At 40.3% G+C, this 27,492-nt stretch overlaps 2 protein-coding genes and 1 long non-coding RNA gene across 3 annotated transcripts; all 3 read left to right on the top strand.

Annotated features, from left to right (window-relative positions):
- The first annotated feature begins 991 nt into the window (after positions 1-991).
- LOC117479926 lies at positions 992-5,333 on the top strand. The gene is made up of 4 exons (XR_004555601.1): positions 992-1,398; positions 2,766-2,805; positions 3,418-3,464; positions 4,196-5,333. It is a non-coding gene; the product is annotated as an uncharacterized LOC117479926 (long non-coding RNA).
- Positions 5,334-7,835: 2,502 nt separating this feature from the next.
- On the top strand, positions 7,836-11,877 carry LOC117479923. The gene is made up of 4 exons (XM_034127036.1): positions 7,836-7,967; positions 8,771-10,438; positions 10,520-10,621; positions 11,741-11,877. The coding sequence occupies exons 1-4, from the start codon at positions 7,925-7,927 to the stop codon at positions 11,761-11,763; spliced, it is 1,836 nt and encodes a 611-aa protein (XP_033982927.1). The 5' UTR covers positions 7,836-7,924; the 3' UTR covers positions 11,764-11,877.
- A 6,931-nt stretch (positions 11,878-18,808) lies between these two features.
- On the top strand, positions 18,809-26,495 carry LOC117479922. The gene is made up of 6 exons (XM_034127035.1): positions 18,809-18,829; positions 19,690-19,991; positions 20,794-22,455; positions 22,537-22,638; positions 23,180-23,227; positions 26,356-26,495. Exons 2-6 carry the CDS (start codon positions 19,697-19,699, stop codon positions 26,382-26,384), a joined length of 2,136 nt encoding a protein of 711 aa, XP_033982926.1. The 5' UTR covers positions 18,809-18,829; positions 19,690-19,696; the 3' UTR covers positions 26,385-26,495.
- The last annotated feature ends 997 nt before the right edge of the window (positions 26,496-27,492 follow it).

Genomic DNA, 27,492 nt, shown 5'->3' with positions numbered 1-27,492 from the left:
CTCAGCTCTGAAGTCCAACCCCTCCCATCTGAGAGATCTGGAGCTGAGTGACAACGATCTTCAGGATTCAGGAGTTAAGCTGCTGAGAGATCTTCTGAAGAGTCCAGACTGCAGACTGGAGACTCTTGGGTCAGTTCTCCATCTTTTACTTCTGTGCTGAGATGAAGAGAGTTGTGTTGACTCGGAGCTGCAGACATCAGGCTGATATCACTCTGATCCTCACTGAGCATCTTAATGCTGAAAACCCTACACTGCATAATTCACTCATCTTAAACACCTGAAACTCATCTTATATTCTGCAGAATGCTTTAAATAAATTATATAAAAAATACAACAAATGCATATTTCTATTAAAACTCCTAAACACTAATATTTTCTGAAGCTACACGATGCTTTTACTGACTGAATAGTTCAAACTGAAGATGCTGTGATTTGATGACTCCACTATTCCTAAAAAAAAGAAAAGAATGTGTGATCTTAAGTTGAATCAGTTTCTGTGGGTTTTATTGGTCTGGCTGCACATCATGAGTTTGTGTAGATGGAGCAGAGGTTCAGATGTGAAGTCACCTCTTTATTATTGAAGTAGAAGCACGTTGTCTTTAATATTAATGAGAGATCTTTTCACTTTTTGTCTCTTGCAGTTTTTACCTGTTCGAGTTTCCACTTTCTAACCTTCTTCAGCTCTGAACAGGTTATTAAACCTGGAGTTATTTCAAACGGGAACATTGTTTTCTAAAGTTACATCATGTTTTCTTTATTCAGACTGAGGTGCTGCAGTTTGTCAGAGATCAGCTGTGCTTCTCTGGCCTCAGCTCTGAAGTCCAACCCCTCCTATCTGAGAGATCTGGACCTGAGTCGGAACCATCTGCATGTTTCAGGAGTGGAGCTGCTGAGAGATCTTCTGAAGAGTCCAGACTGCAGACTGGAGACTCTCTGGTCAGTAAGGGGTCTCTGCTGATTCAGCAGTTTTGTATTAAACACAGGGAGGTGTTTCTCACACTGGGATCACAACAAGTCAGTGATGTTACCCACTGTCTGCAGGCTCTTTATTTTATTCTTCCAAAAACAATATATTGTAAGCAAAGGTACATTTAGTTAGTAAGCAACTTTCTAACAGACATATGATTTTTTACAAAAGAGTGAAAAGGGTTCTCTGTTTTGTTTTCCTGTCATGTTTTTTGTTTCTAGATTAATGACCAGTCATTTCCTCTGATGCAGCTGAGAGCAGTCAGTTGTAGTGTTTGCAGAGAATATATGATGGGATGTAAAGCCTTAGATCAGTCAGGACTCTGAAGCTGACTAACTCAAAGAACAAACACTTATTTTAAACTTGATCCAAAACTTTTGGATTGTGCTCATACCTACAGGATCAATGGCAGGCTAATCACGAGAAGAACTGTGAGTATTGAAACCATATCCTCCATTTATCAAACCATTAAGATCTGATCCTAAAAGGTTCAACAGAAACATGTTTTAACTCCATCTTGTTACAGCTCTCTCAATCATTTAGGATTATAATGTTTCTCTTTGTTTAACCTCTTAAGGACGACGGTCCCCCCATTGGACCCCTCCCACCGTTTTTTTTTCGAGACAATGTCTCAGGGCTTCTTAACATTTATGAAACTATTAATGTGTAGCACCAGATCAACGGGAAGAATCTCAGCTAACTGAAGATATGAACCATTTTTACCAAAACAAAACATAAGGGTAATACCAAGCCTCTGAATTAGCACTAAGCGAAAAAATGCTAATGCACTTTAGCACACAACTCAAGATAAAGATACCCTTATTACTTACCGTAGCTGCACATACAATATATCCGATTAAAGCTGAGACTCCACAGATTATTTAAGTATAGTATCATCACTGAGCGATCCGAACTTGCGACAGGGGAAGCAAACACAGACATCACAACACGTACCTTTACAGAGCTTTTACGGCAGATCGTCTCACCGTAGCTGTCAATTAGGTCAAAAGACGTGTTCAATGGCATTTAAACGGAAAAAAAAGGCTACAACTGTTGATCCATAGGTTACTAATGTACCTGTGCCTTTGAAAAAATTATTTATAATCCATAATTCCATTTTTATGTAAAAATCGGAGCTAAAAAGTTAGCTGCTAATGGTAGCCACCAGAGTGTATGCAGCTTCCAGTTTTGGTAACGCGTCACTCTCACTCCTTATTTGTTAACGTGTTGGTGTGTATAGAACTTTCCCTCGATTCCATTGGCTCTAGCGGTTATAAAGAGATTTCATTCATCAAAATCGACCAAGGCGGGCCAGAGATAGGTCAAATCCACCCAAATGACCCCAGAAGTGTTTTTTTTTGGCTAAATCTCTATATAAAGGTCAAATTTAACTTGTTTTGCATCAATCTTGATACAGGGTACTTATTATATGTTGTACTTTGGATTCCTAAAGCTTTTAGTCTACTAACCCATCATCCAAGGGTAGTTTTCACTATAAGTAAAAAATAAGTTTTGGACGGACACTATAATTTACAGTTTTTTACTATGTAAAATCTGAATTTTCTTTAAAATAAAAAACATCTATATTGATTTTGACTTTTCTACATCCAACTCACAGGTTTATCATTACTTTGAGAAAAAAGATTATTAATTTAACCCTTTTAGAAGGGAAGATATGGTCATTTGTTCTGGGAATGTCATTTTCGAGCCTGAGACCTGAAAAACAGGCTCAGTGCTTAACAGGTTAAGTTGTATTATTATTGATGTCTTTTCTCTGTCACTTCTTCCCTCCATCAAGTGACTCCGGTGTGGAACAGGAAGTGAAGCCAGACAGAGAGGTGAGAGAGGAGCAGTTGCACCGTGTGGAGTCTATTAATGAGGTTTCACCACTGATTAAAATGTATACTATTAATCAGTGTTTTTCTGGGATCCAGACAAATCTGCAAGCTCAGGTTTTATTTGTTTATTTATCACGGGGCGTGTTTCAGACGTAAAGAGGAGCGTGGAGGCATTTTGGAAAATGATCAAGAATGATGAGAGACTTTCTGTCCTCAATATTAAACAAACTGACTGTATATCTTTCATAAAAAACAAACAATCAGTTGCACTGAAAGCTTTTCTTGAACAAAGATTTGTCAACATAATTCTGCTGACGTTTAATTTACCAACTCGTATCAGAGTTAGGATTCAGTTTGTGCCAGTTAGGTTTGACACATGCAAGGAATTTGTTGTGTTGTTGCAAAGAGAGGAAACATAAATAAAGGAGAGAGGAACTACAATGAATAAAAAGTGCTGTGATTGGCTGATGCTGTGATTGGCTTGTGCTACTGTGTAGACTTATTTGACTTTTTGATTTTTTTCTCACGATGTTCTGGAATTGTAGTTTGTGTTCATTGAGCTGAACTTGATTTGTATTCCAATCACTAACTTTGTGCCTTTCTTAATTCCAGGCTCCAGTTTCCTTCTCACCGTAACACACACCTGAATCTTCAGACAGGTAATCCTATAACAGGACCAAACACTACTTTAAATATTGATATAATTATTAGTATTGAATGTGATGCTTCCCACCATGAGGTGTTGCATCCCCTCTCTTTCCAGCAGACATATATAATATAATGCTTCTATGTGTAAGATGGTATTCAGCAGTGGTTCTCAACCTCTCCCAGTCGCGACCCCTCAGAATAACTGTCTCCCCCCCCGACCTGCTGGAAATCCACACTGACTCTCAGATCACTCAATAACACCTGTTCTGAGGCTAGTGAAGTCACAGGTACAGGGTAGTTATCTTAAAGTTAAATATGTTATTTTTTCTTCATATCCGGTTGGCGGCCCCCCAGGTTGAGAACCACTGGTATACAGTTTACTCCCCTCGGATGGTGTCATTAAAATTACTCATTAATTAAAATGTCTAATTTTGATTCAACAACACATATAAAACATAGGTGTAGTCGTTTAGGTGATTCATGAAGAACTGTTTCATATTAAGTACATATATTGTATAAGTACATACAGTACATACATATGAATACTTTAGGTGAAGAAAAAAAAAAACTCCACCTCTGGGATCGTTGAGGAATATAAATATCTCAGTTTTCCTTAAAGCAGAAGACAGGAAGTGATTCACAGAGCAGATGGTATCAGTAGCAGAGTCACTACATTTATAAGACCTCTGTATGAAGTGATTGTTGGTTATTTAATAAAAGTGTTTCCCTGTTTATCTTCCAGGTCCACGAGGGAAAGATGCATTTTGCAGTGAAAATCTGATCGGAGCATATTCCAAACAGCAAAGAAAACAAGAACTGGTGAAACAGGTTTTGGATAACACACCTCTCGCTGCTATGCTGGCTAACGTTGTTGTTGTAAACAGGAAGTCAGCTGTGCTCTGTGTGAGCTCCTGATGATGAGTCCACGCAGCCAGCAGTGTTTGTCTGATCTGATACTGCAGAGTTTTACAAAGGAAAGTGACTTCATGTCTCGTCCACAGAACCGTGTGCAGCGTGAGGATAGAGACACACGGTGAATTGTAAATTGTTTGCAAAGTAGAACATGTGTTTAGAATTTGAGACTGGAACTGAGGTTTGTCTCACTGTCCGTTTCAATCATTGAGATGTGTCATCAATTAAAAACCAAAAAATGATAGTCTATTTTTACTGCCTTAGTTTCACAACAATTGGGAATGTGACGGCATCAACAGCATGTCGGCCATCTTTGGAGGATACCAGCGAATTCAACCATAAGACTAATTATTACAGCGAGCTAAACAGCGATAACCCTTTTAACTATACCTGTGAAAAGATGTTTAAAATGTGAGCATAAAGGATGTGTTTGTGATGTAAAGAAGTCTATTTTACCGCCTTAGGCTTGTAACCCTTTAAAATAAGGCATGTATAATTACAAACATGATGTAAATGTCTAACACTTGACCATTTCAACCAAAAGAGTTATTTTCTTTTCTTTATTTTGATATTAAGGAGCCCAAAGAGTAATATTATCCAGTATTCCACAAGAAAAACAGCAAATATTAGATACAAATCCTAATTTGTGTGCAACGGATGACTTCCTTTTTTAATAATTATCTCACAGCTCCTCCAACGTTATCATAATGCGACCTGTTGGGGACCCGACCCCCCATGTTGGAAATCACTGCTTATCACTGGAGCGGCACGTTGCCCCTTGAATGTTCCAGAATGTCCCTTCTAAAATATTTAAGTGCTTTATATATAACCATTTTCATATCATGTAAATCTAAATGATCTGAAGCTTTATAGGTGGAGGGTGGGTGTTACAAAACGATTATGCATTCTACATTTTACATAACGTTACCTGATGAAACGTATATTAAAGAGACTGTTTTTAAATGAAATGAATGTATTTTGTGGACTACTATTTACTATCATTAAAATTACTATCATTAAAATATATTTTTTTATTTTGTTCAAAATTCTTACTTCAACTCTTTATTTTATAAAAATATTTTATTATTTTTTGTATTTATCTTTAACTTTTTTTAAATCTTAAATGGAACAATTGGCCGTTAACGAATACAACAGGATATATATTAGTGTTTGTTCATAAAGATATTTTATTTCTGGGCAGAGTGTTAATGCGCTCAGGGGAAATAGACCCTAGAGGGGAGGTGCTGTCATAACAACCTGTAGACTTTAGGTCCACCCCATCAACTTACTGAACAGAACAACCTGTACACTATAGGTCCACCCCATCAACTTACTGAACAGAACAACCTGTACACTATAGGTCCACCCCATCAACTTACTGAACAGAACAACCTGTACACTATAGGTCCACCCCATCAACTTACTGAACAGAACAGAACAACCTGTAGACTTTAGGTACACCCCATCAACTTACTGAACAGAACAACCTGTACACTATAGGTCCACCCCATCAACTTACTGAACAGCACTGAGTCTGATGAATAACCAACAGAGTATGAGGTGCTTCAGATAAGGATCTGCTCATCCAGTGCTTTAGCTAGCTACAGTGTACATACAGTATGTCAATGAAAAACTGAAGTCACAGGCTCCTCCAACAGTGCAACATGAATATATATAGGACATAAAACTAATAAAATATTGCAAGAGAATGTTTTGAGATGTGCAAGTAAATACAAATAAAATAGTGCAAGTGCATAGAAGAGACTATATACACATAAATTGAATATGATTCATAGAAAATGAAATTGCAAGATGCAAACTGATGAATGTTTATGGATGTTCTTTACAGAGTTCAGGTGTTTAATAGTCTTATGGCCTGTGGAATGAAACTGCCTCTGAGTCTGGTGGGTTTTGTCCTAATGCTGCTATATTTTACTTCTACTTTACTTAAGTCCATCAGCTTTATACTTCTACTGGGGAAATGCATCATCACCAAGATAAAAACATGGCTGTTTCTCTGAGAAAACATGTGAAAAGTTGACTCTTAAGCAGTATGTGGTTTTCACAGGGCACTGTTACAAACACATCATCTTATAGAATATGATGCATTGCTGCAGATTAATCTAACCAACAGACTTCAGTAATGAACCTGGAACCTCAGACACAAAGTAAGAGTCTGTTTCTACTGTAGACTGACCTGAAGAGGAACATGTGTCTAACTGTTTGGCTCCCTCTAGAGTCCCAATGGCTGCATGACATCTGAATCTGAGTGTTTGATTAGGTGCTCCATCAGCTGATGGGGAACACACTTGGCTGATCAGCAGCTACTTAAACTCAGGTGTGTGAGTCTCACGTTTAATCACTTTGTGTGTGGCTCAGACATATCAAGTCCTCAACCAGGTAAAGTGACTCAACATTTCCTTTATAACAGACAACATAGCAAATGCTTAGGAAACATTTGGAAGCATCATTTTTTGGAGTGTTGGCAGGAGCTTTCTGATTTAAAATCTGGGTACTTAGAATGTCATTTTTGATAAATTCAGTATTTTCTTCTCCCTGACACATTGGGGGTTTTCTATACTGTAAACAGTTATTTGGTTGTGTTCAGACTTCGCCATGCCTGTAGACTTGCCTCTGAGATTTACTATAACGTTTCCAACTGTTTGATGATTCATTTTTCGGTTTTTCGTTCAATGTTATCTAGTGTGTTCCATTTTTATTCATTGGCTTTATTTACGTTTGTTCCACATTTGAGATCAGAGATTCAAGCTTTTCAAATGTATGTTTTGGTGTTGCAAGTCACTTCTGGTACAGAGTGTGAGGAGAGCACTAAAGGGTTCAGAACCACAAATCAACACGACTTATTTCACCCTAACATGCTTGGTGTATGAACATTAAAAGTCTGGTGGCAAACAATTGTGTATATTGAATATAATATGAATCTAATATTCATGTGTAGATGCAGGTCTCTAGCCACTGCAACAAAGAGAGACCAAAGTGAGAAACCTAACTGAAATGCCCTCATTAGCAATGCTTGAGATGTAGCTAGGTGTGAATGTCTTATCTTAACTGCAGTGGTTATTTGTTCCCCCTTTCTTGAGCAGTGCATCATTTTAAAACATTCTTAACATTGTAAACATACACTGAATTTGGTCCAAATACTCCTAGTAAATTCTACTCTAAAAGTGTCCTCCTGTTTGTGTAATGTTTGCTCAGATCTTTAGAATTCTTGCTGTGGATCCACACCTGACAGATCGTCCTCCTCTGCAGGTCCAATATGGCGGCGAAAGCTGTGAACAAACCTCCGTCAGCTCACCCAAGCAGAGTGCATGGAAACACTCGGGCTAACAGCGGTGGGCCGTCCTCTGATCAGCATCATCCAGGACTATACACCCCCTGCCAAGACCACGGAGCTCCACCCCAACACCCCCATCCCCAACACCCCCTCCCCCAACACCCCCTCCCCCAACACCACCTCCCCCAACACCACCTCCCTGGCCGGCCTGTCTTCTACGTCCATGCCCCACCCCCACCCCCTTTCCACCCCTGCCAGTGGCCCATGCCCTTCTCCTATAACCCCTTTGCTGGCTTCCCAGGAATGGGTGAGTCTTTACATTTTGGTGGAAACATTTAAAAATTCAGGTTTTTTTTGTTCTATATTTTAGGTGAAAGCCAAAGGCTGGGTTCAGTTAGTTTGATGCAAGCGATGGACACAATAACATGAACACTACAACATTTATTATCCAACACCAGAGATGGAAGAAGTATTCATATCTTGTACTTGAGTAAAAGTACCAGAGTGTAGGAATACTCTGTTCCAGTAAAAGTCCTGCATTCAAAATGTTACTCAAGTAAAAGTAGAAAAGTATGATCATCAAAATATAGTTAAAGTAGTGACAGTAAAAGTAGTCATTGTGCAGATTGGTCCATTTCAGAATAATATATATGATATGTTTTATAATGATTGATCATGAAAGTGTTCTCAAAGCTGGTAAAGGTGCAGCTAGTTTGAATGACTTTGTATACTGCAGGGTAGCTTGTGAATTTACTCCAGGTGGAACTAAAGTCTGATTTAACACTTGATTATATTTCACATCATTCATCCACATCTGTAAAGTAACTAAAGGTATTGAGTAACTGTATAAATAAAAGTTGAGTAAAAATACAAAGTAGCAGAAATGTAAATACTCAATTAAAGTACTAGTATCTCAAAATGGTGCTTGATGAAATGTTCTTGGTTACTGTACATCACTGTCGAACACAATGGTCTTATACTGTATGTATGAAACTTTGCTTTAACTTTTCTATGACAGAAATGTAAACTCAGATATTGAAATGTGAAGGTGCTGCTCACTGGACTTGAACGTCCATCTCCGATTCACCTTTTCTTGTTTCTACTTTTCAGGCTATGGTATGGGGATGCCCCCGTTCCCTCCTCCCAATCCCTATATGGAGATTCCAGCATACATCATGCCCCGCCCTGACATGCAACCGGTCGACTACAGACGTTTCATCCACCCCCAGGCCCAGGCTCCTAGCGTAGCGTATCAGAACCCATACCAGCCCTGTAGAGTCCACCCATACCAGCCCTGTAGAGTCCGCCCACATCATACCGACCCAGTTAGAGAAACCGTGAACTCGGAGGTCCAAACAGAACCCCAACAGAGAGGAAGAGGTTTCAGTGACGAAAGCCCACTCATCAGCGCAGATTCGGGTAGTGGAACCGCAATAAACTCTCCTTCGTCCTCGAGCTCAAGCTCCCAAAAACAAAACTCTGCTGAAGTTGAGAACGACGAGTTACACAGCAGTAATGCAAAAGACCTCCCGGTTAAAGAGACCAGTAACAAACATGGCTTTAACGTCCTCCGACCTACAGGAACGACAGCCATCCAGTCATGTATCCGAGCAACCCTGGACACTCAGAAGAGCCGAAAAGAGAGTGTGGGTCAGGAGAATGTTCCCCCGTGCCGGAACGCTCACTGCGACATGTGGTCTGTTGGCTCTCAAGATGGTATGGTTCCTGTGTGTAGCTCCTCCCAACAAGAGGAGGAGGTTGTCAAAGAGAGGCGGATCTCCGTTCCTGACATCCTCATGAGTCGGGGAGGTGGTACGCCTCAGGAAACGGTGCTGAAGATAGCAGATAAGCTGCTTCAGAATGACCTCCAAACTGAAGTAGAGCAGGATAAGTCTGTTCACCAGAGTGGAGTCGAGACCAGAATCAGTCCAGAGGCGGCTTGTCCTAAAGATGATGCTCAGGGTAACTTCAGCTCTGAGCAAAGTGAAGTCCTTTTCAAGATCCTCAAACTGAGAGAAGCTGAAGAAGAACAATACGCAGAGTCCAGGACGAATGAAGAGTATTTGGGACTTGTTGGCTCCGTAAGGCATTGTCTTCCATACGCAGATGAACTCCTACAATCCTCATCCCATGAGCTCCCTGACAATGAGCAAGAAGATAGCATCGAGACAAATCCGCTTGAAGACACGGCACCAATCATTCCCTCTATAAATAATAGCTCCTACCTGAAGAGAACCTGGAACGAGTCCATTTGGTCCGTGGAGTCTCTGGCCCCCTTCATCCCCACCAAGGAGTGGTTACAGCGTGACGACCTGTTGGCAGCCGATGTGATCGTGGAGCAAGCCGAGAACGATAACCCCATTGTCAAATCTTCCCCCACTAAAGAGGACAAAAATAGGTCTTCTGAACCTGAGGCTAATCGAAGCCCAAACCAGGACATTTTAAATGAGCAGCAGCAGAAGAAAAGGACCGGCCCTCCTCCTCAGCAGGAAGAGAGTCTGAACTTGAACTCTATTGAGAAGACGTGCGTAAGAAAGCTGAATCTACAAAATGGAGCGGGCATCGAGGTGGAAGATGGAGCGCTTGGGAACGAAGAAGTTAGTCGGCTTGGAAAAGAGCAGCTGTGCGTCCCGATGGCTGATCAGAAGACAGCAGAAGTGTCTCCATCGAAGGTGGACTTTGGAGTCCAGTGTAATGAGTTCCAGGAGCACAAGTGTCCCTGTGAGGAGAGGAGGTGCAGCATGGGACCAAACAGGAATCAGCCTTTTACATATTCAGGTGATCTTCTTTTTGATTTGACCATCATTAAATGATGCTGAAAATGACCATAGTGCTGTAACTAGCTTGCTTGTCTTGTAGCAAATAAGAATGGGAACTATAGACCAGGAGAAGGACCAATCATGAGGGGCCAAACACAGAAGAAGCAGAGGAAACAAGGCTACAGGAAGCCTAGGGGTCAAGGTAAGGTGTCTAAAAATGGATTTAGCCAATACAGCATCTTCAGGTTGGAAACACTGAACTGGGCTCAAATGACTCTTCTGAAATGTATACACTTTCTGTGTGATTCTGGATCCTGCCCATTTTATGAAATGTCAGTCATTATTTTTTAACCATAGAATGTTCTGTTAATTGAACAGCATCGGAAAAGAAACTCATGAAAGAGTTTAATTATCCATCCCAACGTAAAGTAATGCAGGGCTTTGGATGCGTTCTTGAAGCATTAATGCTTAATTTTTGATTGATAAAAATCAAAGTTGTTCTGACACTAAGCCAGAAAATCAGAATCTGCCAGCCCTGTAGAGTCCGCCCACATCATACCGGCCCAGTTAGAGAAACCGTGAAGTCGGAGGTCCAAACAGAACCCCAACAGCGAGGAGGAGGTTTCAGTGAGGAAAGCCCACTCCTCAGCGCAGATTCAGTTTAATACATTGTTTAATATAAAAAAGGCGTCTTAAATGATTGTCAAAGACTAGAGGATAAAACAAGTTTACAAGAGCTATTTTACTACAAGATACGCTTTAAAAGCAAACGAAGTGTTTTTGTTAAATTAATCTGCTACATAAAAAAAAGAACTAGCCTGAATACAAATAAATCAAATTACAGGCAGTACTTATATATTTATTCTAAAATATATTGTTATCCAAATATATATATATATATAATATATATTTTTTTACCAGTAATCTAATTACTTCTTTTAAACTTTAAATTGTGGATTCCACTTGCCTTTGTCTCCTGCTAAATTGCTAATATATTACAACTCTACCATTTGAATCCATTTTGCAGTCAGCATTATGGCCACGTCCTAATTCTCTCCACCAGAGGGCGCAAATAAAGCTTTCGTTGGCAGTCTAGGGCAACTTGACCCCTCCACCTGTACCATTTGTTGAAGGAAAAAATAAAGTGGAGGTGTTGCTGTATGTATTCTTTCAATTGAGAACAAAATAAATCTTATCACTTGGCATTATGACTTATGTGGAAAATCTATTTCCTGACATTGGACCAAGTCTGTGACTTGCATGATGTGTTGGTGACAAATCAGACTTCCTTTGGCCTAATAAAATGTGTTTCTTCTTCCAGATGGACGTAATCCGCCGTACTGAGCACTGCGTCCTCTTCAATAACTCTTGTTTTTAAACAATAAATGTAATATTAAAATGTATTTATAATTAAAAATGTAACATCATATTTTTCAATAAATGTTTTTTATATTTTAATCACTGTTTCTCCCATTTTGTTTTTTCAAAACTAAGTTTAAGGTATCTAAACTGTTGGGATTCCCTGGCCTGAGAACATGTCGGTTAGGAATCCTGCTCACACCTCAGGGCACTAGCTACACATTCAGACTGGAATAAAACCAGGCAGGTTTGGACAAACGAGACCCCTGGGGGGGTATGGAGTGTGGCTGCCGCTCCAATGGGGCTTTTATTGTTTATACACTTGTATTTGTCTGTTTTTTATTCTCCCGTTTAAGTGGAAGTTTATCTTTATTCATGTAGCCTAGTGCTTAGTGTACTCTGGTCAATTGTAGTTACTCTACCCAGAATGCATATGTCAATAAAGGAGGACTGGCCCTCTTTCCCCACACTTCAAGCACTACCTGGGGGTAGTTTCTAGAATAGTCAAACGCCCTCACTTGTAAGGCATAAGCTCATTAAGTTCTGGATTGTTCTGTCCTCTCAGGTCACTGTCAACACCGTGTTGAAGTATCAGATGAAGTTGAGCAGTGTGAAGTGGATTTAAAGTTGAATGTAAAATGGTTGTGTGAAGGTGAATGGCCCCAGCAGTGTTTGTACTCCTACGGCAGTGAGATGAGGTGAATACAGATTAACAGTGTCTGATTAGATAAACTGGCTCCTAATCAAAGGTAAAGCAAGTATTCAGATCCTTTACTGGAGTAAAGGTACTGCATACTTAAAAGAATGCAAGTATGATTAGGAACATGTACTTATCATCTTAGGTGTAAAAGTACTCATTGCAGAAAAACTAAAATATTCAAATATTTTAAAGCAAAAAGAGCATATCGTCACATTCAAGAAGCTGGAGCTGTGAAATATCTTTTCAAAAACAATATAACAAACAATATGATGGGTCATTTATTCTGTGTCTTATTTCAACATCTGAATTTATAAAGTAATTAAATAAATGGAATAAAAAGTACGAAGTAGAAGTACATATCATGAAAATACTCAGGTAAAGTGCAAGTACCTCAAATGTGTACTTAACACTTACATTGCCTAAGTACTTATAGTAATCATAATCGGGGGCGGAGCCAGGGGGTAGCTTGGAGTTGCTATAGCAACTCCAACAATTGGCCTAGCAACGGCTTAGCAACCCCATTGTTTTGTTATGAAAATATCTATATATATTTATACACATTCTCGCGAGATCTATCAGGGGTCATTGTAAGTTAAAGCTCGAACTGTTACTTGGCTAATGTTGTTATAATTCTCAGTATGTGAACACAGATCGAAAATGGAAAGATTTCTCACAAGTCAGCGTAAACGGCCGCGATCTCCAACGGAGCCGGTCCAGCCGGACAACCCTGTGTGTGTGTTTGTGCGTGTCAGTCTGTTTGCGGTGTGGTGATGAGATTAAATGCCACAACATGCCAGTTGAAACAGTGAACGATCGCTATTGTGTACGCTTAGGGTGTGTAATGGTATTATACACAAATATTGTAGGAGCACAGAAACAGTGTTCAAATTCTGCTTTTACAAACTTATTTTGGTTGTGCTTACCTTGCAAAGTAATGTTATAAGTGTCAAAGGAATGTTTTAATGTAAATATTAATGATAATATTGTAGCGTGTCAAAGTTAATAGTTATTTCAGTTATCAGATGTGCACAGTTTAGTATATATGTAAAGTTATTTAGGCAATGTTGTTGGGAGTTAGGGAGAGACCGCCCCTTCCAGGTGTGCGTGTGCGTTTTCCGGTGTGTGTGTCGGGCAGAGGTGGGACCAAGTCATTGTTTTGCAAGTCCGAGTCAAGTCTCAAGTCTTTGCGCTCAAGTCCAAGTCAAGTCTCAAGTCAGGATGGGCAAGTTCAAGTCCAAGTCCTAAACTTTGACAAAACGAGTCTTAAACAAGTCATTATGTGCTTTTCAACAAATGTAATGACATCGATCAACAGAATAATACTTAATCAAACTGCTCTTTATTAGTCACATTAATAATTTAATAATCCGTTTTCTCTCTGCTGGTAAAGTAACGTGTTTTCTTCTATTGTAAGAGGGATCAGTAAGGTAAGGCTACCGTGATGGTTTGATTCAGAAGGAGTTTAATGTATAAGATCCCTGATGTTGAGGTAACCAGAATGTTTATTTCCACTGTGTACAACATGCTATAACGGACCCACAATCTATCTTTATGCAAGGGATAATGTGCAGCGAGGCGGTCTTTATGCGGAAAAAAACCTGAATCTAGATCCCTCTGCAGGTGGTACTTTAAGTATATTTTGATGATAATATTTTTCTACTTTTACTTGAGTAACATTTTGAATGCAGGACTTTTTATTGTAACCGAGTATTCCTACACACAGGTACTTTTACTCAAGTACAAGATCTGAACTTCTCCCACCTCTGGCAATAAATCCTGAAAAAAACCCTGCTCTGAAGGTTATTTTCATTTTACAAATCCTGCACTCAGCTTTGCTTTCTCCAATATCATTGAAATGCAGCCAGATGCTGCTTCTTTTTTCGGTTTTCGCAAATTTCTTGACTTTTTCCGACGCGCTTGCATTTAAATCCGGCCCCGTGGCTCTGTAGCTGGCCTGTACCACTACACCTGCTGTCTTTGGAGCGTCTGCCCCCCACCCTTCTTTCACATAATGGTATGATCCTAGTGTGTCCTCGCATATGATTGGCCGCATGGTGGCTCAGCAAAATAAAGTCCCGCCCCTGCCTGCATGGATGATTTTGCCAAGTCGAGTCCAAAGTCATCAAATTGGTGACTCGAGTCTGACTCGAGTCCAAGTCATGTGACTCGAGTCCACACCTCTGGTGTCGGGAGTACGAGACGGTAGGAGTTGTGTTCGAGTGTGGGGAAAAGTCATAATGAGTGTTATACTATTGATTGTCTCTGTAAGGCGTGGCTGTGGCCGTCAATACCATAAAATAAAGAGAACGTTTTCGACATTGAAGGCTCGTGATCTGTGATCTTGAATAGCGGTGAACGCTACAATATGAACAGGCTCGTGCTTGGCCCACTGGTATTGTTTGTTTATTTATTTTGAAAATTAACTAGCAACGCCGTGCTGTCATATAGCAACTGCTAAGCTACTGCAGCAAAAAAATCCTGGTGCCGCCCATGATCATAATTAATCCAAAATTGAAATGTTTGCCAATGTCTGACTTGTGACTGAATCATCTCTTTCAAAAGATAAATCGGTCTGTTTGTACGTTATTTCTTACACTTACACAATATATATATATTCTGACGGTTCCCAATGAATCCTCATGCTAACTCAACAGCTAGCTAGCATGTGTTTGATCTCTTTGCAACTGTAGCTTGATATTGTTTGCAACATCAATGTTTGTTTTAACATGGGCCTGCCTACACTTTATTGTAGGCCTATTTGAATATACAATGTGACATGTATACAGATGTAGTGGGGATCACTGCTATGACCTTCATTTTGCCAGTGGTGGAATCTCACCAACACAATTTACACAAGTACTGTACTGGAAAAAAACGTACTAGAATAGAATAGAAAGCCTTTATTGTCATTATACAAAAATATACAATGAGTACTGTTTAGAGTTTTCTACTACTTTATACTTTTACTCCACTACATTTTGTAGGCAAATGTTTTACTCACTACATGTATTTCACATATGTAACTATTTAATTTGCGTTGAGTTAGATTATAATACAAAATATAAATTAGCTAATACATTATCATAAGTTAAGATGTGTGTGTATAACATCATTACCATTAACCCCACTTTTACCGTTTAAAGGTGGGGTAGGTAAGTTTGAGAAACCGGCTCGAGATACACTTTTTGTTATATTCCATGGAATGCTCTTAACATCCCGATAAATATTTTAAGTGCTTTGACAAAAAATCCATAAAAAAAATTCATCTGTGGAAGCTGTAGTACTGTAAAAAGCACGACCAATCATTTTAGCCGGCCCGGCTAAAATAACTGGATGGCCTACCTGCCTGTCAGCCTTCCATCTGTGCACAAACTTATCTCGTGCCCTCATTGGTCATGTGCCCGTTCGTGTGTGTTGGAGGAGGGGCTCTGTAAGGAAGTAGCAGATTTCTTCCGGCTGTGTATTTTCAAATTCTAGCGCACTCGAGCTGGTTTCTCCAAAATTACCTACCCTACCTTTAAGTGCAACATAAAATTATGAACACATTAATACATGAATAACAAACCATATGGTTCTTATTTGTGCCAAACTGCATGACGAGTACTTTGCTTTTGGTACTTAAAGTATAAGTTGGTGCTAATACTTTTGTTCTTCTACTTAAAGGGGACCTATCATGCAAAATGCACTTTTGTACGTCTTTTATACATGAATATGTGTCCCCGATGTTCCAGGGAACTCACCAAGTGTCAGAAAACACAACCCTCTCTCTTTTCCTCCATACCCAAATCTCTAAAAACGGGGCTGCAACGGAGCTGATTATTATTTGAATTTTTCTGACGTCAGAAAAGGGGTGCTCCGCCTATATGGGCAACTCTCCACCTATCAGGGGAATGAGAGACCGCTCGAAAGCATTGGAGACGCTGTCGTACATATGCCAGGCCTGTAAGTGGCGCTGTAGTCTGCCATAAAAGCAGAATCAGCCCTTGCAAAAACAGGGCTGGAAAAGAGCAAATAGAGCGAAATGAGGCATGGCTAAAATGCATGATCTGTTTGGTATTTTGAAAAAAAAACTTCACAGACATGTTTTATATAGGTATGGCCCTACAATATATGTTTCAAATATAGCATGATAGGTCCACTTTAAGTTCATCAGCTTTATACTTCTACTGGGGACATGGGCGGTGCCAGGATTTTTTTGCTGCAGTAGCTTAGCAGTTGCTATATGACAGCAAGGCGTTGCTAGTTAATTTTCAAAATAAATAAACAAACAATACCAGTGGGCCAAGCACGAGCCTGTTCATATTGTAGCGTTCACCGCTATTCAAGATCACAGATCACGAGCCTTCAATGTCGAAAACGTTCTCTTTATTTTATGGTACTGACGGCCACAGCCACGCCTTACAGAACCAATCAATAGTATAACACTCATTATGACTTTTCCTCACACTCGAACACAACTCCTAACGTCTCGTACTCCCTACACACACACCGGAAAACGCACACACACACCTGGAAGGGGCGGTCTCTCCCTAACTCCCACCAACAACATTGCCTAAATAACTTTACAAATGTACTAAACTGTGCACATCTGATAACTGAAATAACTATTAACTTGGACACGCTACAATATTATCATTAATATTTACATTAAAACATTCCTTTGACACTTATAACATTACTTTGCAAGGTAAGCACAACCAAAATAAGCTTGTAAAAGCAGAATTTGAACACTGTTTCTGTGCTCCTACAATATTTGTGTATAATACCATTACACCCTAAGCGTACACAATAGCGATCGTTCACTGTTTCAACTGGCATGCTGTGGCATTTAACCTCATCACCACACCGCAAACAGACAGACACACACACACACACACACACACACACAACACACACACACACACACACACACACACACACACACACACACACACACACACACACACGGCCGCGGCTCCGTTGGAGATCGTGGCCATTTACGCTGACTTGTGAGAAATCTTTCCATTTTCGATCTGTGTTCACATACTGAGAATTATAACAACATTAGCCAAGTAACAGTTCGCGCTTTAACTTACAATGACCCCTGATAGATCTCGCGAGAATGTGTATAAATATATATAGATACATTTTCATAACAAAACAATGGGGTTGCTAAGCCGTTGCTAGGCCAATTGTTGGAGTTGCTATAGCAACTCCAAGCTACCCCCTGGCGCCGCCCCTGACTGGGGAAATGCATCATTCATCACCAAGATAAAAACATGGCTGTTTCTCTGAGAAAACATGTGAAAAGTTGACTCTTAAGCAGTATGTGGTTTTCACAGGGCACTGTTATAAACACATCATTTTATAGAATATGATGCATTGCTGCAGATTAATCTAACCAACAGACTTCAGTAATGAACCTGGAACCTCAGACACAAAGTAAGAGTCTGTGGGTGTTTCTCAATCGCGAGTACGCTTGCTTGGTAGCACATGTCTGCCGAGTATCTTGCTTCAGAAGCAAGTCAAGAATACTTCCTGACATTCGGAAAACAAAGAGAGGAACACGCTAGCAAGTGTGCAGGTGTGCGTCATATGAGAGACCCCGCCTTACATCTTCCGCCACAGATTTGGGGAAATTGGTCCGTGCGCAAAGCATTGTGGGGATTTTAAGACCGCGAAGTCTACTCATGTGCACACTCGATATTTCTCTAAACGGAGTACGCCGGGCTCGGTAGATTTCCAAGTATACTGGAGATTGGAACAGTACTTCGGCGGCACTCGATGACGTAGTATGCTTGAAATAGTGGCTCTGAAGCAGCTTTACTCGCGATTGAGAAACACCCTGGTTCTACTGTAGCAAAACAATGGGGTTGCTAAGCCGTTGCTAGGCCAATTGTTGGAGTTGCTATAGCAACTCCAAGCTACCCGCAGCCCCTGACTGGGGAAATGCATCATTCATCACCAAGATAAAAACATGGCTGTTTCTCTGAGAAAACATGTGAAAAGTTGACTCTTAAGCAGTATGTGGTTTTCACAGGGCACTGTTACAAACACATCATCTTATAGAATATGATGCATTGCTGCAGATTAATCTAACCAACATACTTCAGTAATGAACCTGGAACCTCAGACACAAAGTAAGAGTCTGTTTCTACTGTAGACTGACCTGAAGAGGAAAATGTGTCTAACTGTTTGGCTCCCTCTAGAGTCCCAATGGCTGCATGACATCTGAATCTGAGTGTTTGAATAGGTGCTCCATCAGCTGATGGGGAACACACTTGGCTGATCAGCAGCTACTTAAACTCAGGTGTGTGAGTCTCACGTTTAATCACTTTGTGGGTGGCTCAGACATATCAAGTCCTCAACCAGGTAAAGTGACTCAACATTTCCTTTATAACAGACAACATAGCAAATGCTTAGGAAACATTTGGAAGCATCATTTTTTGGAGTGTTGGCAGGAGCTTTCTGATTTAAAATCTGGGTACTTAGAATGTCATTATTTTTGATAAATTCAGTATTTTCTTCTCCCCGACACATTGGGGGTTTTCTATACTGTAAACAGTTATTTGGTTGTGTTCAGACTTCGCCATGCCCTTACCCTCTGATATTTACTATAACGTTTCCAACTGTTTGATGATTCATTTGATCTTGTGTGTTATCTTGTGTGTTCCATTTTTATTCATTGGCTTTATTTACGTTTGTTCCACATTTGAGATCAGAGATTCAAGCTTTTCAAATGTATGTTTTGGTGTTGCAAGTCACTTCTGGTACAGAGTGTGAGGAGAGCACTAAAGGGTTCAGAACCACAAATCAACACGACTTATTTCACCCTAACATGCTTGGTGTATGAACATTAAAAGTCTGGTGGCAAACAATTGTGTATATTGAATATAATATGAATCTAATATTCATGTGTAGATGCAGGTCTCTAGCCACTGCAACAAAGAGAGACCAAAGTGAGAAACCTAACTGAAATGCCCTCATTAGCAATGCTTGAGAGGTAGCTAGGTGTGAATGTCTTATCTTAACTGCAGTGGTTATTTGTTCACCCTTTCTTGAGCAGTGCATCATTTTAAAACATTCTTAACATTGTAAACATACACTGAATTTGGTCCAAATACTCCTAGTAAATTCTACTCTAAAAGTGTCCTCCTGTTTGTGTAATGTTTGCTCAGATCTTTAGAATTCTTGCTGTGGATCCATACCTGACAGATCGTCCTCCTCTGCAGGTCCAATATGGCGGCGAAAGCTGTGAACAAACCTCCGTCAGCTCACCCAAGCAGAGTGCATGGAAACACTCGGGCTAACAGCGGTGGGCCGTCTTCTGATCAGCATCATCCAGGACTATACACCCCCTGCCAAGACCACGGAGCTCCACCCCAACCTCCCCACCCCCAACACCACCTCCCCCAACACCACCTCCCTGGCCGGCCTGTCTTCTACGTCCATGCCCCACCCCCACCCCCTTTCCACCCCTGCCAGTGGCCCATGCCCTTCTCCTATAACCCCTTTGCTGGCTTCCCAGGAATGGGTGAGTCTTTACATTTTGGTGGAAACATTTAAAAATTCAGGTTTTTTTTGTTCTATATTTTAGGTGAAAGCCAAAGGCTGGGTTCAGTTAGTTTGATGCAAGCGATGGACACAATAACATGAACACTACAACATTTATTATCCAACACCAGAGATGGAAGAAGTACTCCTATCTTGTACTTGAGTAAAAGTACCAGAGTGTAGGAATACTCTGTTCCAGTAAAAGTACTGCATTCAAAATGTTACTCAAGTAAAAGTAGAAAAGTATTCTCATCAAAATATAGTGAAAGTAGCGACAGTAAAAGTAGTCATTGTGCAGATTGGTCCATTTCAGTATAATGTATATGATATGTTTTATAATGATTGATCATGAAAGTGTTCTCAAAGCTGGTAAAGGTGCAGCTAGTTTGAATGACTTTGTATACTGCAGGGTAGCTTGTGAATTTACTCCAGGTGGAACTACAGTCTGATTTAAGACTTTGTTATATTTCACATCATTCATCCACATCTGTAAAGTAACTAAAGCTATTGAGTAACTGTATAAATAAAAGTTGAGTAAAATACAAAGTAGCAGAAATGTAAATACTCAATTAAAGTACTAGTATCTCAAAATGGTGCTTGATGAAATGTTCTTGGTTACTGTACATCACTGTCGAACACAATGGTCTTATACTGTATGTATGAAACTTTGCTTTAACTTTTCTATGACAGAAATGTAAACTCAGATATTGAAATGTGAAGGTGCTGCTCACTGGACTTGAACGTCCAGCTCCGATTCACCGTTTCTTGTTTCTACTTTTCAGGCTATGGTATGGGGATGCCCCCGTTCCCTCCTCCCAATCCCTATATGGAGATTCCAGCATACATCATGCCCCGCCCTGACATGCAACCGGTCGACTACAGACGTTTCATCCACCCGCAGGCCCAGGCTCCTAGCGTAGCGTATCAGAACCCATACCAGCCCTGTAGAGTCCACCCATACCAGCCCTGTAGAGTCCGCCCACATCATACCGACCCAGTTAGAGAAACCGTGAACTCGGAGGTCCAAACAGAACCCCAACAGAGAGGAAGAGGTTTCAGTGATGAAAGCCCACTCATCAGCGCAGATTCGGGTAGTGGAACCGCAATAAACTCTCCTTCGTCCTCGAGCTCCCAAAAACAAAACTCTGCTGAAGTTGAGAACGACGCGTTACACAGCAGTAATGCAAAAGACCTCCCGGTTAAAGAGACCAGTAACAAACATGGCTTTAACGTCCTCCGACCTACAGGAACGACAGCCATCCAGTCATGTATCCGAGCAACCCTGGACACTCAGAAGAGCCGAAAAGAGAGTGTGGGTCAGGAGAATGTTCCCCCGTGCAGGAACGCTCACTGCGACATGTGGTCTGTTGGCTCTCAAGATGGTATGGTTCCTGTGTGTAGCTCCTCCCAACAAGAGGAGGAGGTTGTCAAAGAGAGGCGGATCTCCGTTCCTGACATCCTCATGAGTCGGGGAGGTGGTACGCCTCAGGAAACGATGCTGAAGATAGCAGATAAACTGCTTCAGAATGACCTCCAAACTGAAGTAGAGCAGGATAAGTCTGTTCACCAGAGTGGAGTCGAGACCAGAATCAGTCCAGAGGCGGCTTGTCCTAAAGATGATGCTGAGGGTAACTTAATCTCTGAGCAAAGTGAAGTCCTTTTCAAGATCCTCAAACTGAGAGAAGCTGAAGAAGAACAATACGCAGAGTCCAGGAACAACGAAGAGTATTTGGGACTCATTGGCTCCGTAAGGCATTGTCTTCCATACGCAGATGAACTCCTACAATCCTCATCCCATGAGCTCCCTGACAATGAGCAAGAAGATAGCATCGAGACAAATCCGCTTGAAGACACGGCACCAATCATTCCCTCTATAAATAATAGCTCCTACCTGAAGAGAACCTGGAACGAGTCCATTTGGTCCGTGGAGTCTCTGGCCCCCTTCATCCCCACCAAGGAGTGGTTACAGCGTGACGACCTGTTGGCAGCCGATGTGATCGTGGAGCAAGCCGAGAACGATAACCCCATTGTCAAATCTTCCCCCACTAAAGAGGACAAAAATAGGTCTTCTGAACCTGAGGCTAATCGAAGCCCAAACCAGGACATTTTAAATGAGCAGCAGCAGAAGAAAAGGACCGGCCCTCCTCCTCAGCAGGAAGAGAGTCTGAACTTGAACTCTATTGAGAAGACGTGCGCAAGAAAGCTGAATCTACAAAATGGAGCGGGCATCGAGGTGGAAGATGGAGCGCTTGGGAACGAAGAAGTTAGTCGGCTTGGAAAAGAGCAGCTGTGCGTCCCGATGGCTGATCAGAAGACAGCAGAAGTGTCTCCATCGAAGGTGGACTTTGGAGTCCAGTGTAATGAGTTCCAGGAGCACAAGTGTCCCTGTGAGGAGAGGAGGTGCAGCATGGGACCAAACAGGAATCAGCCTTTTACATATTCAGGTGATCTTCTTTTTGATTTGACCATCATTAAATGATGCTGGAAATGACCATAGTGCTGTAACTAGCTTGCTTGTCTTGTAGCAAATAAGAATGGGAACTATAGACCAGGAGAAGGACCAATCATGAGGGGCCAAACACAGAAGAAGCAGAGGAAACAAGGCTACAGGAAGCCCAGGGGTCAAGGTAAGGTGTCTAAAAATGGATTTAGCCAATACAGCATCTTCAGGTTGGAAACACTAAACTGGGCTCAAATGACTCTTCTGAAATGTATACACTTTCTGTGTGATTCTGGATCCTGCCCATTTTATGAAATGTCAGTCATTATTTTTTAACCATAGAATGTTCTGTTAATTGAACAGCATCGGAAAAGAAACGCATGAAAGAGTTTAATTATCCATCCCAACTTAAAGTAATGCAGGGCTTTGGACGCGTTCTTGAAGCATTAATGCTTAATTTTTGATTGATAAAAATCAAAGTTTTTCTGACCCTAAACCAGAAAATCTGCAAACAGAATTTTCAGATTTAACTTTTAAATTCAGGACTGTGTTGGTTTGACAACATTAATTGACCAAGTATTACATTTTTGTCTTTTCCAAACAAATCAACATGTTAATGGTAGTCCCAACAACTGTTCAAATTTGAGCAGAACATGGTGTGATCATGTAGGACACAAAGCTGATTGGACACATTTTCACGCCCTTTTTAAAAATGTCTATTTTTACAGACGGCAGCCAGCATGAAGCTTACTATGGCAAACCTGGGAAACACCAAGGTGAGAAATGTGTCTCATTTGTTAGGAGTGGTGGTCGAGGTCATGCAGGGCGGATTCAGTTTTCAAATGGGAGTCTTTCATTTCAATGACATTTCTTAATTTAGACTGGTAGAACAATTGCAGGGTTACTTTAAAACTAGTTAAGATAAACAATTTTAAATGTAGGTGTCACAATATAAAAGTTATGTAAGATTATTACTTTTGGATTACTTCAATGTGCTGCTCACTGGACTTGAACGTCAATCTCCAATTCACCGTTTATTTTTTCTACTTCTCAGGCTATGGTATGGTGATGTACGAAGCCCCCTAGGGGACATGGCGAAGAAAATAAAATCGATTGAGAAAAAAAATGTTCTCGCAATACTTTTGCGAGATCTTGCCGTAGTTTGAGCAGCAATGTACTATTGATGTGTGAAGGGGTTTGGTTGCACTACATTGTAATTTAAAATAGTTTGATGTAAAAAAAAAAAAGCCTGAAAAATATTTAAAAGCATATTTATTCAAAATAAGTGTTATACTGTAACAGCAATATAACCATTGATGTGTTAAGAGATTTTGGTAGCACTACATCTTAAACAAATGAAGTTATTGAATTTTTCTACGAGTATATTTTCGGCGTTGCAGTTTGTAGACGGTCCCTAAGCACTCCTCTCTCCTCCAGCTGCAGATTGTGACCAATTCTTGATGTTTAGCTCGGATGACGGCGCGTATCGAACTGTTCTGATAAAAACGACTCTGTAGCTCGTTGTCTACCTTGCTATGATTGTAAAGTCATGTTTGTATTCTTACAACGTTATGTTCAGGAGTTATTGATCCGCGAAATTTGAATCTGTCAATAACTCAGCTCTGAGTGTTCTCTTGAGGTGTCTTTCACTAATGTGAAACCCGTGCCTATTGCCAAGCACTGATGTTATATCTTTATATTTAAGGCCAAGCTCAAAGTAAAATCGATGAACCGCTCCATTGTTGTGGTTTCTGTGTTGCCGAACTGACCAGGAAGTACATTGAGCTAAATGAAGATATCTCTATTGCGTGATCTCGCAAAGGGGTTTTGCGAGATCACGCAAAGGTTTTGCAAGATATCGCAATTTCAACCAATTTTTTTTTTCTTCTCCATGTCCCCTGGGGGGGCTCTGTAGTGATGCCCCCGTTCCCTCCTCCCAATCCCTATATGGAAGTTCCAGCATACATCATGCCCCGCCCTCACATGCAACCGGTCGACTACAGACGGGTTTCATCCACCCCCAGGCCCAGGCTCCTAGCGTATCAGAACCCATACCAGCCCTGTAGAGTCCGCCCACATCATACCGACCCAGTTAGAGAAACCGTGAACTCGGAGGTCCAAACAGAACCCCAACAGCGAGGAGGAGGTTTCAGTGAGGAAAGCCCACTCATCAGCGCAGATTTGGGTTCAGTTTAATACATTGTTTAAAAAAGGTGTCTTAAATGATTGGCAAAGACGAGAGGATAAAACAAGTTTACAAGAGCTATTTTACTACAAGATACGCTTTAAAAGCAAACAAAGTGTTTTTGTTCAATTAATCTGCTACATAAAAAAAACTAGCCTGAATACAAATAAATCAAATTGCAGGCAGTACTTCTATCTCTAATATATTTATTCTAAAATATATTGTTATCCAAATATATATATATTTTTTTTACCAGTAATCTGATTACCTCTTTTAAACTTTAAATTGTGGATTACACTTGCCTTTGTCTCCTGCTAAATTGCTAATATATTAAAACTCTACCATTTGAATCCATTTTGCAGTCAGCATTATGGCCACGTCCTAATTCTCTCCACCAGAGGGCGCAAATAAAGCTTTCGTTGGCAGTCTAGGGCAACTTGACCCCTCCACCTGTACCATTTGTTGAAGGAAAAAATAAATTGGAGGTGTTGCTGTATGTATTATTTCAATTGAGAACAAAATAAATCTTATCACTTGGCATTATGACTTATGTGGAAAATCTATTTCCTGACATTGGACCAAGTCTGTGGTTGCGTTCGAATACTCCAAAAAAACAGCTCCTAAGTTCTAACCCTATCGTCTATTCCTTGACCTCGGAGTGAAACATCATGGGGTTAAGGGATAGTGGATAGGAGAATTCAAAAGGATTTAGGAGAAGAGACTGCGGCACTTTAGAGAATCCGACTGCACTTTCACTATCCGACGTGTTTATGATGCGCCAGCAGAGGTCATAAATGTGCGCCTGCTGCTGTGGGGAAACTATGGAAACTACAGTTTTCTATACAGCGGACTACAACATGGATGTTTAATAAGAACGAGGGACTACTGTAAACTCATCTAGAGACTCTGCACCGTGCTCTGATGCTGTTGTTTTATGCTTTATGAACGGGGACAACAGAGAAACATATTCTTCATGACCAAAGTTGGAATTGAAATAAAAAAGGAAAGTGAAACTTATGCTCGTCACCCTCTCCCTCCGGTCCACATTAATACAAATGATCCCAATACGTATGATTGTATGAAAAGATCTTAAAATCAATACAAATGTATTTATTATAACGGTTAGTCCTTAACATCTATCACTGTGTATATCACCATTCAAACATCTTTTAAAAGTTGAACAAACCCCACACAGCTCAGTAAAGACTGTGAAATGTTGACTTTATTTGATAATTTCAGTAAAAACTAACGTTCATATTTCTCTTTTTGATTATAATACTGATGAACGTTCAAAACAAAGCACTTTGGCAACTTACCACATACGTTTTAAAATGCTTAATAAGCACCGTAACTTTCATGATATCATTTCTCGGTCATAATCGGTTGTTTCCGTGAACGGCCGACTGTTGTGTGACGGCAAATGCTGCGGCCGCAAGGCATTGTGGGGCAGCATTTTCTCCTCTCCTTTCGGTTAGGGAGGTCCAGTGGTTCCTAAGCTAAAGGAGGTTATAAAGGAAGTTTGAAACCTCCTTTCCTTTTAATTTAGAGAATTCGAACGGCACTTATCATGGCTGCCACTGAGGGACTTCCGGGTCATTTCACTCCGTTAGGAAGGTTCCTAAGCTAAATGGACTATTCGAATGCAACCTGTGACTTGCATGATGTGTTGCTGACAAATCAGACTTCCTTTGGCCTAATAAAATGTGTTTCTTCTTCCAGATGGACATGGACGTAATCTGCCGTACTGAGCACTGCATCCTCTTTAACAACTCTTGTTTTTAAACAATAAATGTAATATTAAAATGTATTTATAATTAAAAATGTAATATATTTTACAATAAATGTTTTGTATATTTTAATGTTCACTGTCTCTCCCATTTGTTTTTTCAAAACTAAGTTTAAGGTATCACTGTCAACACCGTGTTGAAGTATCAGATAAAGTCGAGCAGTGTCATTTGAAGTGGATTTAAAGTTGAATGTAAAATGGTTATGTGTGAAGGTGAATGGCCCCTGCAGTGTTTGTACTCCTACGGCAGTGAGATGAGGTGAATACAGATTAACAGTGTCTGATTAGATAAACCGGGTCCTATCAAAGGTAAAACAAGTATTCAGATCCTTTACTTGAGTAAAGGTACTGCAAGTATGATTAGGAACATGTACTTATCTTAGGTGTAAAAGTACTCATTGCAGAAAAACTAAAATATTCAAATATTTTAAAGCAAAAAGAGCATATCGTCACATTCAAGAAGCTGGAGCTGTGAAATATCTTTTCAAAAACAATATAACAAACAATATGATGGGTCATTTATTCTGTGTCTTATTTCAACATCTGAATTCATAAAGTAAATCTGTGGAATAAAAAGTACGAAATGTAGAAGTACATATCATGAAAATACTCAAGTAAAGTGCAAGTACCTCATGTGTACTTAAGTACAGCGCCTGAGTAAATGTACTTATAGTGACTTACCACCGCTAGTCCTAATAGGTACTACATAACTATAGCTCTGCTGAAATAATTAATCCAAAATTGAAATGTTTGCCAATGTCTGACTTGTGACTGAATCATCTCTTTCAAAAGATAAATCGGTCTGTTTGTACGTTATTTCTTACATTTACACAATATATATATATTCTGACGGTTCCCAATGAATCCTCATGCTAACTCAACAGCTAGCTAGCATGTGTTTGATCTCTTTGCAACTGTAGCTTGATATTGTTTGCAACATCAATGTTTGTTTTAACATGGGCCTCCCTACACTTTATTGTAGGCCTATTTGAATATACATCTCAATGTGACATGTATACAGATGTAGTGGGGATCACTGCTATGACCTTCATTTTGCCAGTGGTGGAATC

The sequence above is a fragment of the Trematomus bernacchii genome, unplaced genomic scaffold, assembly GCF_902827165.1.
Source record: "Trematomus bernacchii unplaced genomic scaffold, fTreBer1.1, whole genome shotgun sequence".
NCBI lineage: Eukaryota > Metazoa > Chordata > Actinopteri > Perciformes > Nototheniidae > Trematomus > Trematomus bernacchii.
Note: the sequence above shows the minus strand (reverse complement) of the source record. Positions and strands in the feature narration are given on the sequence as shown.

Coding starts and splice junctions, on each gene's coding strand:
- LOC117479923 (XM_034127036.1), top strand. CDS start 7,925: ATGCCCTTCTCCTATAACCCCTTTGCTGGCTTCCCAGGAATGG. Junction 7,968..8,770: donor TGCTGGCTTCCCAGGAATGG/GTGAGTCTTTAC, acceptor TCTACTTTTCAG/GCTATGGTATGGGGATGCCC. Junction 10,439..10,519: donor TCAGCCTTTTACATATTCAG/GTGATCTTCTTT, acceptor CTTGTCTTGTAG/CAAATAAGAATGGGAACTAT.
- LOC117479922 (XM_034127035.1), top strand. CDS start 19,697: ATGGCGGCGAAAGCTGTGAACAAACCTCCGTCAGCTCACCCAAGCAGA. Junction 19,992..20,793: donor TGCTGGCTTCCCAGGAATGG/GTGAGTCTTTAC, acceptor TCTACTTTTCAG/GCTATGGTATGGGGATGCCC. Junction 23,228..26,355: donor CAAACCTGGGAAACACCAAG/GTGAGAAATGTG, acceptor TTCTTCTTCCAG/ATGGACATGGACGTAATCTG.